Source organism: Biomphalaria glabrata, chromosome 3, assembly GCF_947242115.1.
Source record: "Biomphalaria glabrata chromosome 3, xgBioGlab47.1, whole genome shotgun sequence".
NCBI classification, from domain to species: domain Eukaryota; kingdom Metazoa; phylum Mollusca; class Gastropoda; family Planorbidae; genus Biomphalaria; species Biomphalaria glabrata.
The window spans coordinates 36,667,826-36,681,842 of NC_074713.1; the positions used below are offsets into that span (position 1 = coordinate 36,667,826).

The 14,017-nt window shown below is 39.7% G+C and overlaps 1 protein-coding gene across 1 annotated transcript in view; it reads right to left on the reverse strand.

Annotated features, from left to right (window-relative positions):
• The window catches only part of LOC129925302 (neuroglobin-like), a 123,880-nt gene that overhangs the window by 996 nt on the left and 108,867 nt on the right, over positions 1-14,017 (reverse strand). The window contains exon 3 of the mRNA XM_056024847.1: positions 12,469-12,694. Within this exon, the coding sequence (XP_055880822.1) occupies positions 12,469-12,694 (226 nt within the window). The remainder of the gene's footprint in view (positions 1-12,468; positions 12,695-14,017) is intronic.

The window sequence follows — 14,017 nt, forward strand, 5'->3', positions numbered from 1 at the left end:
CTCCGGTTCAAACCCTGCCCGTTGCATCCCCTGCCATCCTGCTGAAGGTCTGCGCTAAGATGAAGATTTAATAATCTTCATTTTTTAAAGGAACTCTGAAACTTTCAATTCAGAACAGAATTGAATAGACTTAGATCTATGGAGTCACGTCACAAGTCACATTATTCAATAGATGTAAATCCATGGAGTCACGTCCAAAGTTACATTCTTCAATAGATGCAAATCCATGGAGTCACGTCCAAAGTTACATTCTTCAATAGATGCAAATCCATGGAGTCACGTCCAAAGTCACATTATTTAATAGATGTAGATCCATGGAGTCACGTTCCAAGTCACATTATTATTCCAGGATAACACAAACTCCAACGATCTCTAGCAAGTGCCTTCAAGTCAACATTATCCATGTATGAGTTGTCTTTCTTCTAGATCTAGAATTAAAAATCTAGACGAACTCAGAATCCTCTCCTTTCAAAGGGTAAGAAGAAGGCACTAGTAGTTCTAAGGAGTAGAGTCACTGCACTGAACAGATACGTAATGGATGTCTTCCATCACACTCTGTTGCTCTCTCTTTCTTTATTCGTTTCACATTACTCTTTCTTACCCTCTGACACTTTCACACATACACACACATTACACGTGTGTGTGGAAAATAGAGGGGAACAACTTCAAAAGTTGCAAGTGAAATATTTACCAATCCTATTGAAATTATTTTCCCCTGACTGCATCGTTTATCAGAGCTTGAAGAAAGAATTTCTCCTGTTTAGTGATTGGGTCACGTGACGGGAATGCATATAGCAGCACCGGAAGACAGAAACTATTGCACTATTCTCCCACAGTCTAACTGGGCAGTGTTTTAAAAAGAAGACTTGAAAACGTATGGAAAGGATGTGGGAGAATGTTTCACTTCTAACCACTGACTAGAGTAGACAAGTCTGTTAAAAAACCTAATACTCTTAGACGTGGTAAATTAGATTCCATGGCGCCCGTTGGTAGATCTTCCATCTGGTATCTCTAGGGATTGTCGGATAAAAAAAAAGGAGTTGACCTTTTAGTAATAAGTGCTGGTTTAGGTCTCGCCAAATGAGCAAATGATGGAATGACCGTGTGAGTGACTGAGCCCTAATGGCTGCACAAAAGCAAAGGTAAGCAAAAATTAAACACTTAGTCAAACACTTATAAGGTCAGTAACTCATTACAATCATTCACTCAAAAGGTCAGTAACTCACACATTCCTTCACTCATGAGGTCAGTAGCTCACACAGTCCTTCATTCATGAGGTCAGTAGCTCACACAGTCCTTCATTCATGAGGTCAGTAGCTCACACAGTCCTTCACTCATGAGGTCATTAGCTCACACAGTCCTTCACTCATGAGGTCAGTAGCTCACACAGTCCTTCATTCATGAGGTCAGTAGCTCACACAGTCCTTCACTCATGAGGTCAGTAGCTCACACATTCCTTCACTCATGAGGTCAGTAGCTCACAAAGTCCTTCACTCATGAGGTCAGTAGCTCACACAGTCCTTCACTCGGTCAAGACATGAACTAGCACATCATTGAAATGTACACAATTAAAATACTTTAAAAACTTTTATAAAAAAAATAACACCACAACATCACTGCTATATCTCATTATTCCAAGGTTTTACCTCCCCTTTTTCTATATAAACACAGTTAATTAATTACCACTAATTAATTGGTTGTTTTTTTTTTATTCATTCTTGTATTGTCTTTGACTATAAATAATTGTGTGAACTTGAAACTTGATCCGAGAATAGGAAGTGGGAGAGAGAGCGTGTCAAAGACTCCTCCCAGACAGACGGAGAGAGGTTAGTGGAATCCCCCTGTCCTGCTGTGGCTCTGTCACTACGCACTAGTGCACTAGAAGGAACACAAGATGAATGGATGCCCAGGCATGCTACCCTGCCTTATAGTGGTGCCCGAGTGGAAACGATCGTAGGAGGAAACGATTAGGCCAAACGGGTACCGAAACAAGACTCCCGTGGGAATGCCTAAGGGGGTGCGAGAATTTCCTCATTGCACTGTGCCGGGTCGTAAAAGACCTCCCACAACCTTGTCAACAATCCAGGCGCTGTTCCTCAAGAAGTCGTTTCATAAATGACGTGTCCCGCACGGTTAGCCTGGTATAGAATAGGAATATGGCGGAGGTTCCCGGTGTCCTGCAGTGTCTCTAGTCCGCAGTGACCGTGTCACTGGAAATGACAGCGTCAAAACTAAAACAGATATTCGCAAGACTCTCCGCCAGACAGAACATACTGTTCAATCAGGCCGGTGAGAGGGAGCTCTTGTTCGCTTTTGCTGGCCTAGAGCCTAATGTGAACATGGCTGAACTCTACCAGTTTCAGAAAGATGAATGTACGAGGACATGGTGGAAGAGAACTGTGTGCAGGGCCGCCGCTACCTATTGTGCAATGTGTGCACGTCGGAATATTATTAAAATGACATAATAACCAATCTTTTAAAAATTAGAATATCTTAAGTAAGACCTCGTTTCATCTTCTAATAGGACCTTGTCAAATGTATACCATGGTCTTAAAAAGATCACTCCCATTTTGAGTCTGTCTTGTCTGCTTACTCAGCTTTACTTTTGGAGTCTGTCATGCAGTGGCGTAACTAAGGGGGGGGGGGGAGGGGGGAGAATTTTAAAATCCCCCGGGCCCCCACCAAATGGGTGTCCGAAATTTATTTGTAAATATATAAATTAATATATTTGATTGACAAATAGTGTCAACGGGTGTCTTTTTTTTTTCAACATTTATGGATTAAATGTATCACAAAGACCTATATATATCACCTATATCTAGGTCTATCAGTACGTTGACTTTGTTGACATTTTAAAAATATTTTTCCCCACAGATATCAAAGTTTTTTTTAAAGTTAGTTTTACATTTTAAACTTTGTTGCTACGAATAAAATTGGATGATATACAGCGAATTCCAAGTATCTTGTTACCTTTACTAATAATAGATCTAAATGGCGAGTATTTTATTTCTACACTAATTAACCATGAAGCTAAATTTACAGAATCGAGTATAACAGATCCAAAAGTTATTCTCAATATGCTAGAATAGTCCATTATTCGGGTTCGGCGTCTATAATTTCAGAATTAAACTTCACACTCGAGTTATTACCCATCTATTCATCTTTCCTCAATCCAATGGAAACTCTATTTTTATTTCCATCTAATCCTTTTGCTTTCGCACAAAACATAAACAACAAACAATGACGTTATATCATATAATATTAGCTCATCCTTCCTTTTGAAGTTATTATCACACCTTTCCTTTTAAAGTTCTTAAGAGTGATATCTACTAGCAGGGCCGGCCCTAGCTAGCATTTGCGGGGCCCTATGCGAAACGGATCGTGCGGGGCCTAGTCTGGGTAGGGATGAGCATAATGTCAATATTATTTTTTTTTGAATTAGAAAATAGGCCTACTTTCGTCTTTGCAATAAATTTTTATCAAATGAAAGCTCGCAATGCCACTTTTTATTTATAGGCACGCCAAAATGTCAATTTCGTCTATTCTTCAGGAGATTTGAATAAATTCAAAAAAAGTTCAGGACTTTATCGTATATTTTGCCTTTTCATGAGATTTCCTGGAGGCCCTGGAAAATCAGGAGGTCGAGAAAACCCTGTAATTTTATATACGTTATAATGGTTTAATTTAATAATGTACACTTAGAATTAGCGCGGGTCCTATGAAAGAGTGGGGGCCCACTGCGACCGCATAGGCTGCAGTGGCCTAAGGCCGGCCCTGTTTACTAGGAACTTTAACAATTCGTCCACTTCTGGTTGTCTTGACTGGCACAACAAGTTCTCTAGACGTTGGTCTATAACTGTCTGTTTCGTTTGTTCCAACAGTTTGCAGTTCATTGTCTCCATCGGTATCATAGTACCCAGAGATGTCTTCATCGAAACTCTTATTCAAAAAGCGTTGATTTCTTCTGTATGTTTTTCCGTGTGTCTTTATGATGTAAAATCTGGGTGCTGAATGTTTTTTTTATGACAACTGCTTTCTGCCATGTTTGACATAGACGAACTCTCCGACAGAATAATCTTTAGGTAGTCTTGCTTTTGCATTGTAGTTCACTTTGCTTTTCATCTGTCGTTCGTTGAGTAATGTCTCTGCATTTTCAGCTACCGATGGTTTCAATAGTTTGGGATCAGTTGGAATGATTCCCTGAGTCTTCTACTCGTCAGCAGTTGTGATGGTGAATACGGCAGTCCACTTATCGGAGTATTTCTATACTCGATCATAACGAGATATGGATCTTTCCCACTTTTGTATGCTCTGAATCCTTTTGCTTGCGCAGAAAACATAAACAACCAACAATGACGTAATACCATATAATATTAGCACAGAATCTTCTTCATGCGGTGGAAAATTGAGAATTTTTTGCCTATCTTGAATTCTGGTCAAAGCTCTTGCGCCCAATTAATATAGTTCAGAAGTCTGGACTGCAAATACGGGAAGCTGATAAAGAAATTAGTACCCTTTCATGCTTTCTGCAAAATGATGAGCAACTGACAAAAACCCAATCCATCGAAAAAGCAAAAGAAGGTAGTGAATACTATGGATTCCCTGTAATCAAAACAACCAGAACAAAGAAAAGACTTGATGGGAAGTTGAGTTCTAATGTAGGACTGTCAATAGAACTGCAATTCAAACGTGTTGCGACAGAAGTGCTGGACAGATTTCAAAGGCTGGAAAGAAAATGGATACCTTTGGGTTTCTTCTTGAACCAAGACACCTGTTAGATGAAGACCTGCTTATGACAAACTGTGCTACTTTTAATGTTTGTATGATGAAATAAATGGCAAATCGCTTTTTCAATGATGTCATTGATGCACGAGCACTTTTCATCAACAAACCAGTAATACAATCTCCAATAGACATATTGAGGAAACAGGCTTCATATGGGAATTACTTGTGCTCAGACTTTGCAACCTCCTCTGAATACTGCGAACTCAGGTCACTTCCATTACGTCATGTGAGAGATCATTCTCAAAGCTCAAATTCTTCAAAAGCTATCTCAGGAGCACAATGACACAAGAAAGGCTTATCGTGACTTTAATGTCAGTGAAGTCACAAATACTAGAAAGTATCGATGTAGTTGATGTTATAGATGTCTTTGCTGCACAGAATACACGACGTGAAGCGATATCAATTTAGATTTGTCACTTGTGCATTATTTAACTAATAAACAAAGGTATTATTCATTAAAAGAGTCTTGATTACTTTTTGTTAAGTTTACTGATATACTGAACCAATTTGATTTGGGGCTTATATATTTTTGCGTACATTATCCCATGTCATATGTCGAATGTCAAAATGCAAGGGCCCCCAAAGAGGTCAATCCCCCCGGGCTCCCAAATCCCTAGTTACGCCCCTACTGTCATGTCTGCTCAATCTGCCCCATTGCTGGTGTCTGTAAAGTCTTCTTAACTTTTTGAGTTTGTAATGTCTGTTTAAAATTTGAGATGCAAAGCTTGTTATTTAAAAAAAAAATAATTGAAGTTTTCTTCATGTTTCATTGTGTGGTTTAGTATCGATATGTTATATTTAGTATCGATGTGTTTTATTTGTATCGACAGTCCAATTATTTATAGTTCTGATTATAAAGTGTTGTAACATAATAACTCTCTGGATTAAATAACTAAATTGTTCTTCTCTTACTTCCCTTTGATTTCCTCTTGAAAAAAGACTGATTGACCATTGGCTATTTGATTCTCAGTGTCATGTGATATTTACCTCAAGAATTTGCAATAGATAAAAATCGACTATGATAATTAGGGAACGCGATACGCCAAAGGATAAACCGAAAAGAGCTTAAGCAGAAAACAAAAAACAAAAACCAAGATATATAATCAAGAACATTATTACTGGTGTCACAATCGGCCCTGGCATTACCATCAGCCCACAGTTGGATGACCATATCATGATATGATATACATCTAGTGTCCGTCTAATCATGCACATTTTGCAAACTAATGAGAAGTATTGTAAAATAAAAAGACCTTTATGGCTGTAATGTAGCCTGCTGTAGGCAGTATGTATCAGAATTAACCCCATATAATATTTTTCCTAATCACACAAACACAAATCTATATCGCATTCACAACGTATATTCAAATTTACCATTTATTCCCCCCCCCCCCCATTTTTGAAATATAATGTCCAAAAATTATTAGCGCATTAGTCTTTTATATAAACTTTTAAGAGTATTGTTTTAAAATAAACACTCAAATAGATAGCATCTTGAACACTTGAATAGATAGCAACTTGAACACTCGAAAAGATAGCAAGTTGAACACTCGAATAGATAGCAAATTGAACACTCGTATAGATAGCCACTTGAACACTCAAAGTCCCCTTGGCTACGCTCATGGTATTTGGTGACTGTCGATTGCATTATTTTTTTGTTATATAAAAGATTGGGTGTTAACGTCAATACCCACACTGGGTTTTAAACTCAAACTCCCTCTTGACTGCGCTGGGGCAAGTGGTGGTTTAAAAGTAAAATCTCACCTAAAATAAACACAATTAAAGCAAAAAATCAGTCACAAAATTCCACCCCCCGCCCCGCCGGGGGTCTGAGTGGATTTCATTTCGGCTGGGTTTGAACCCCAAAACTTCCCCCAGCTACACCAATGCCTAACATCTATTTCTGACTCATCTCCACACTTTATTCCTTCTTGGTGTTGACAATTTCAAATATACATTTCTGCAATACATGATTCAACTTGGTTACAGTTTAAATTTCATTTATCAATAATAAATGAAGCCAGCCCTTAATCTGTAAGAGATTGTTGGCAGCGCTACTGGCACATGAAATGCTTGGCGGCATGCAACACGCCCACCTTCAAAGGAATGTCTGACAAGCCTCCAAACCGAAAGTACTAATAGAAATTCTAATTTGACTTTAGTTTGTACTGGGGCTCAAATCCAGACCCTCTGGTTTCAAAGCCAAGCGTTTCACTACTAGGTCCTAATTTTATCAATATCAATAAGAAACTTTTCAAAGATCAGATTCAATCCTGCTAGGGACATGTTTCAACGTCTGCACCTGAAAGTTTGTCACGAGGAATTGGTCAAGTTTGAAAACTCGTTGAACTGTATTTGACATTTCCAATGGATAAAGACTAAGGTTAAGACTGCTTCATTGATCCTTATGGACATTTGTTGTGATTACAAGGACTCTTTTCTCATATACAGACAACATAACTGAAACATATACATAAATAGAACAGACACAGCATAAAGAGTTCATTGAGCGACTACACACAGGCATCTTGGTCCTTTCCATGTTTCCTGATCAACGAGTGGCGTTGATATAGTCTGACCGAGTAAGGAACGAACGAGTTTTTGTACCGCTCGGTTCTAGTTTTGATTGACAGAAGTCGCCCACTTCGCGACGACTTGACGTAGTAATGATGGACCGGGTGGCTGTTGTCTGCCAAAGTTTTTTCCTATTTTTTTCTTAGACATTTTTGTTTCAGTATGGTCGTGTTGGGCGTGTGATTTTTGATGCTCTTTTTATAATGTTGTTAATCGCATACGTCAGTCTTGTATTCTAGTCCATTTTCCTTATGTAATTGTGGTGAAATAGTTACTATTTGTTTATGTTTGTGTAACGTCGTGAGAATGTGTTCACAACATTGATTTAGTGTGCTACTGTCCAAGTCTCTTTCGTCAGTTCATGTGTCGTTCTAGTTTAATAAAGCCTTGTTTTAGGTTAATCTTCAGTGTTCCTTTATTTCTTATTACAATTTATTAAACTAGAAATTTTCAATTCCATGGATCTATGTGCCTCACGTATCTTTTTTGGATTTTCGTTCAACACTATTCTCAGTCTGTAAGTAAAAGTAGTAATACAAATGGAACGTCTATTTAGGCCAAAAGAGCTGGACATAGAGCCTAGCTCGCCATCGGCTGCCGAGAAGTGGCTGCACTGGCTCAGAACATTTGAGAATTTCATCTCCTCAGTCTCTCACTGCGAGATTGACAAAAAGAAATTACTGGAAAACTACGTTTCTTCGAGCGTATTTCAGTACATAAGTGAGTGTACCACGTTCGATGAATCAATCAAAGTGCTACAAAATGTCTACGTGAAGCCTAAAAGCGAAATTTTTGCACGGCACATGATAACTCTTTGTCGACAAGAGAACGGACAAACCGTTGACTCCTTCCTACTTAAGCTTAAAAGTATGGCCAAAGACTGTGACTTCAAAGCTGTCACCGCTGAAGAACACAGAGATATCTTCGTAAGAGACGCCTTCATTACTGGACTGGCTTCAAACAGCATAAGGCTGCGACTCTTAGAGAAATCTACTCTAACTCTACAGTGCGCCTATGAAGAGGCAAGACAACTTGAATATGCCCATAACCATGCCATGGCGTATAACATCCACTCTGAAACTCCCTGTGGAGCTAGCGCCGACGAGGAGAGTGTTTCTCCAACGACAAAAGTAGAACACGAGGTGAGTGCGGCGACTAGTAAAAGATGTTTCTTTTGTGGAAACAGCCCACATCAACGCTTTAGATGTCCGGCCCGTGACGCTACATGCAACCTGTGCGGTAAGAGGGGCCATTTCCAGAAAGTCTGTAGATCGACCAGACAGACACTCAAATCTATAACCTCAGCCATAGTGAAAGCAGATGATGAGACGTCTCGGACTGCAACCGTTGGATCTTCCTGGGCATCGACACCAGCGTCCGGTCTTACTAAATCTACTATTTCAATACTCGTCAATGGAGTACCATTGAAGGCTCTCGTAGATACGGGGAGCAGTGAAAGTTATATATCTTCTTCAATTGCTAAAAGGTACTAATGGAAATTAGAAACGTCCAGAAACAGAATCTACATGGCCTCTACACATCTTTCTCGCACTACTCACGGCCATATTTTCGCTAAAATAAAGTACAAAGATGAACAATATGAAAGTGTTAAGCTCTCACTACTAGATGAACTAGTATCTGATGTAATCTTAGGGCTAGATTTCATCAGCCAGCATGAAAAACTGATGATCCCATTTGAAGGAAAACGAAGCACTCTCCAGGTCTGTACGCTGAAAGCTGCACGAGTTGAAGCCCCTCGCCTCTTCGCTAATCTGGCTCCTAACTGCCATCCCATAGCCACTAAATCTAGAAAATATTCTATGCCTGACTCCAAATTCATTCAAACTGAAATCAAGAGACTTCTATCTGACAAAATTATTGAGCCTTCCACGTCCCCGTGGCGAGCCCAGATAATTGTAACAACGAATGAAAGGCACAAAAAGAGAATGGTTATCGACTATAGCCAAACCATCAATCGATTCACTTACCTCGACGCGTATCCCGTGCCAAAAGTTGATGAACTGGTGCAGGAAATATCTAAATACTCAATGTACAGTACATTTGACCTCAAAAGCGCTTACCACCAGATACCTATCAGGGATGATGAAAAGCAGTACACGGCGTTCGAGGCTGGCGGAAAGCTTTATCAGTTTTGCCGCATTCCTTTTGGAGTGACAAACGGAGTCGCCGCATTTCAAAGGACGATCAACACAATAATTGAGGAGGCAGGGCTACAGGACACGTTCGCTTACGTGGATAACGTTACCATCTGCGGACTTGACTCCATTAGCCACGACCAGAATCTACAGAGATTTCTCAATGCCGCTAAAAAGTACGGTATCACCTTCAACAATGATAAAAGTGCTATTGCGACTAATAAAGTATGCCTCCTAGGCTACGAAATCTCACAAGGGCAATTAAGACCAGACCCCGAAAGATTTCATTCATTGAGAAACCTACCTCCACCACAAGACATGAAATCACAAAAGCGGGTGATTGGACTACTGTCCTATTATTCTCAATGGATCCCTAATTTCTCCAACAAGATCCATTTATTGGTGAACAACAAAGCCTTTCCTCCCCCTGAACAAGTACAACAAGCTTTTAAACAGCTAAAACACGAACTTGAAAACGCTGCTGTGTCGACGATAGACTACAATCGACCACTAACAGTCGAAACAGATGCCTCTGACATCGCGATTGCCGCCACTCTTAATCAAGACGGCCGTCCTGTCGCCTTCTTTTCAAGAACACTCACAAATAGTGAACGCAGACACTCAGCAGTGGAAAAGGAAGCATACGCTATCGTAGAAGCCCTGAGAAAATGGCAACATTACCTTATCAGTAGACCCTTCACATTGGTTACAGATCAACGCTCAGTGTCTTTTATGTTTGACCAGCAGAACAAGGGCAAGATCAAAAACGAAAAGATTCAAAGATGGCGACTGGAGCTTAGTTGTTTCCAATATGACGTCGTATATCGACCCGGGAAACAAAACGCTGCGGCGGATACCTTTTCAAGGAACCACTTTGCGTCAGCAATGACTGGAGAAGACCTCAAACTGTTACACAACAACCTCTGTCACCCAGGGGTCACGAGACTCCTCCATTTCGTTCGGACTAAGAACTTACCTTTTTCCTGCGAGGACGTCCGCAAAGTGGTAACCCAATGTAAAACTTGCGCTGAACTGAAGCCTAGATTCTTCAAACAGTTTTCAGGCACCCTCATCAAGGCTACCCAACCATTTCAGAGAGTAAGCATTGATTTTAAGGGGCCACTCCCATCTGCTACTCACAACAAATACTTATTAACAATGGTGGATGAGTACTCACGCTTCCCATTTGCCTACCCATGTCCCGATATGTCCTCATCTACTGTCATAAAGTGTTTAAATCAGCTGTTTTCCTTAGTTGGGATGCCAGAGTACGTCCATTCTGACAGAGGTACGTCCTTTATGTCGAGGGAGGTGCAATCCTTTCTGCACGAGAGGGGAATAGCTACAAGTAGAACAACAGCTTTTAATCCTTCAGGCAACGGACAAATTGAACGACTAAACAAAACTCTATGGAACGCTGTTACTTTAGCACTGAAAGACCTCGATCTCCCGATCTCAAGATGGGAGCTTGTCTTGAACCAGGCCCTATACTCGATTAGATCATTACAATCTACGGCAACAAACGTAACTCCACATGAGAGAGTTTTCCGGTTCAACCGGAAATCCTCCTTCGGGATATCTATCCCCACTTGGCTATCTAGCCCAGGTCGAGTGTTGCTGAGAAGAGAGAACCGATCTTCAAAGTATGATCCTCTCTCGGAGGAAGTCGAATTGCTGATGTGTAACCCCCAATATGCCGTCGTACGGTTGCCCAGCGGTAAAGAGGAGACGGTCTCTCTAAGACGCTTGGCTCCCACCCCCTCCCCATCCCCAACAACAAGTGAACCTTCGTTCTTCCCTCAGAGTGAGGATAATGAATATCCTCCAGAAACTCAAAACACGGAAGTACCAGCCAACACCCCTACGGTGATACAAGAAAGGAAAGAACCCCTGGTAGGCCCTGAGGACCTCCGAGCGCTTCCTCTTGAAAATACCCCACTTGACGCTCAGGAACTCACTAGTGACTCCCAAACTGTAGAACAGGATAGTCAACCCCGTTACAACTTAAGAGAGAGAAGAAGCAGACCGAACTATAGAGTCTAGAGTTGTTCCTCTATTGCTCTACTTATGTTCTACATAAACTGGCATTGTTTATCTCTTGCTACTGATACTAGAGTTTACTTTTCACTTACTTACGTACATGTCTACTTACTACACTATTTGTTAATACTTAAAACAGAAACTAGTAATTGTTTATAAGTCATACAACAGATACTGGTTTTTAGGTTTCTTTGTATCACCATTTATTAATGTTTACAAGAGAAATTAATATTTCGACACTGTTTATTGATCTATTGTATTACATGCACTGGCATTCTTTTTTTATTTATGCTAATGGCCTACTATATTACTATACTTGCTATTTTAATTCTAGGCGGGGTGAATGTGGTGAAATAGTTACTATTTGTTTATGTTTGTGTAACGTCGTGAGAATGTGTTCACAACATTGATTTAGTGTGCTACTGTCCAAGTCTCTTTCGTCAGTTCATGTGTCGTTCTAGTTTAATAAAGCCTTGTTTTAGGTTACTCTTCAGTGTTCCTTTAGTTCTTATTACAGTAATATAAGATAAAGGATGCCTATGATTTAAATACCCGGCAGTGGTTCAGTTGTTATTGCTAAGAGACTCGCCATCTCTGGTGTAAACTCACTGCCATGAAACCTGAGGACTGAATGGTCGGACCTTTGCAAATCCCTAAAGTCTTGGCCTGATGTGTGTCTCATTCCTATAAGTCTTGGCCTCATGTGTGTCCCAACTTTTCTTGATCTATTAATAACAACATTTTGGGCTGATTGTCTTCAATGTATCTGTAACTCTGATTATTATCTGCACGTTTCAGTCAAGGAACACGCTTTAAAGAAACTTTTCCTTAGTTCTAGTAAATTCTAGTTCATATCGTTGGACAATAAGTCCTTAAAAAAAAAGCTTTGTGACCCTCCGTGACATCTACTTACGTCCATATAATCAACCTTGGCATTGTAGATCACGTGACGCGCCCCGAGCTCGTGCAGCATCTCCTTGACCTTGTCGGGCTCTTGAAAGCGACTGATGCACTTGTCCACGGTTCCCATCACCCTGAGGGCATGCGACTTGAGCTGGGCACTCTCGCGCAGGGTCTCTTGGCTCTGACCTCTGAACGGCATGAAGACATTTTGCACTTCCGGGTGAGTCTCAAATAATCTGAAAGTAAAAAAAAAATAAAACTAAACAGATATTTTTAGAATAGAAACTGAATACGATGTCGATGGCGGTCGCAATTTTGTATGTATAAAATACGATATATTTTAATGTTAAAAAGCTTCCTAGCTAATTAATCAGATATAATGTGGCCAAATTGAATGAAGTTGAAGATCTAAATAAGAAGTGGTGACGTCACATGGGATGTCGTCAGAAAGGGTAGCAGACAGCATTTTTATGTGGACATATTAGTTTTAGAAAATAACTTCGACTCTAAAGTTTTAAATCTCGTAGTTAACTACGAGCACGTAGTGTTGTCAAAGTGAAACACATCAGAAATAATATCGCATTTAGGCTGCATTCATCGCAGACATTTTCTGGTGTTTCTCTGTCACAGATTCAAAAGGATATTCAGTCGATTTATGTATAATAAATTAATATATTTATTATTATAATTATCATGAAAAGGATTGACTGGCGGAATGAACATAATACTGCCGGAGGAAGCCAAAACTCTTCCTTTTAGGATAACGACTCATAACAATAGACCTATCTCGTAACATCAGCGACATCTGCTCGGTAAAAGTCAAAAGATAGAGCTAAATACATAAGTACGATGACTTTGAGATTTGACTGCCGTACTAATTAAGGACTCTTCGTTATAGGTACCAAGAAGTAGTTCCTTAGTAGATAGTTTTAATGTACACTTCTTTGTAGGACCTTTATTATTATTATTTTTGAATGAAAGGCTAGACTCTCAAAAGTACCGTCTCTGCATAAGCTTCCATATATCTTGCTTTTTTTTTTTTTTTACTAAACATTCTGGCAACATCATTGACATAATTTCTGAATATTCTATTGACCTCTTTCACTCCTGTCCACAACCTCAATGTTGATTTGTAGAATTAAGTTAGAACTGAGAGGAGTTCACTGAGAATCTAATTGAAATTCACAGACGATAAAGCAAACTTCCGCTCTTCCTTCCTAACAGCCCACTCCCTCTCCCAACAAGAAGGGAAAAAAAAAAAGAAAAATGACGCAAACTGCACAAGAAAGAGAAAAAAACCGAATCAAATCAAATTATCAAAGCCGTGTTGGCTTACTTTCCAAATAAACAAATCTTGATGAACTATTATGTGGCTAGGGATTATTTTTTCATGGGGCTCCACGGGAGGATCTAAACTGGGATATAAAAAATAAAATAAAAATGAGCACACAAAAACAAAACAAACAAACAAACAAACAAAAAACGAAGAGAATAATTATCACCCAGATTTCACGAGCTCGTACTTCATATGATGTCGAATCAACTTTCTATGAATTTAT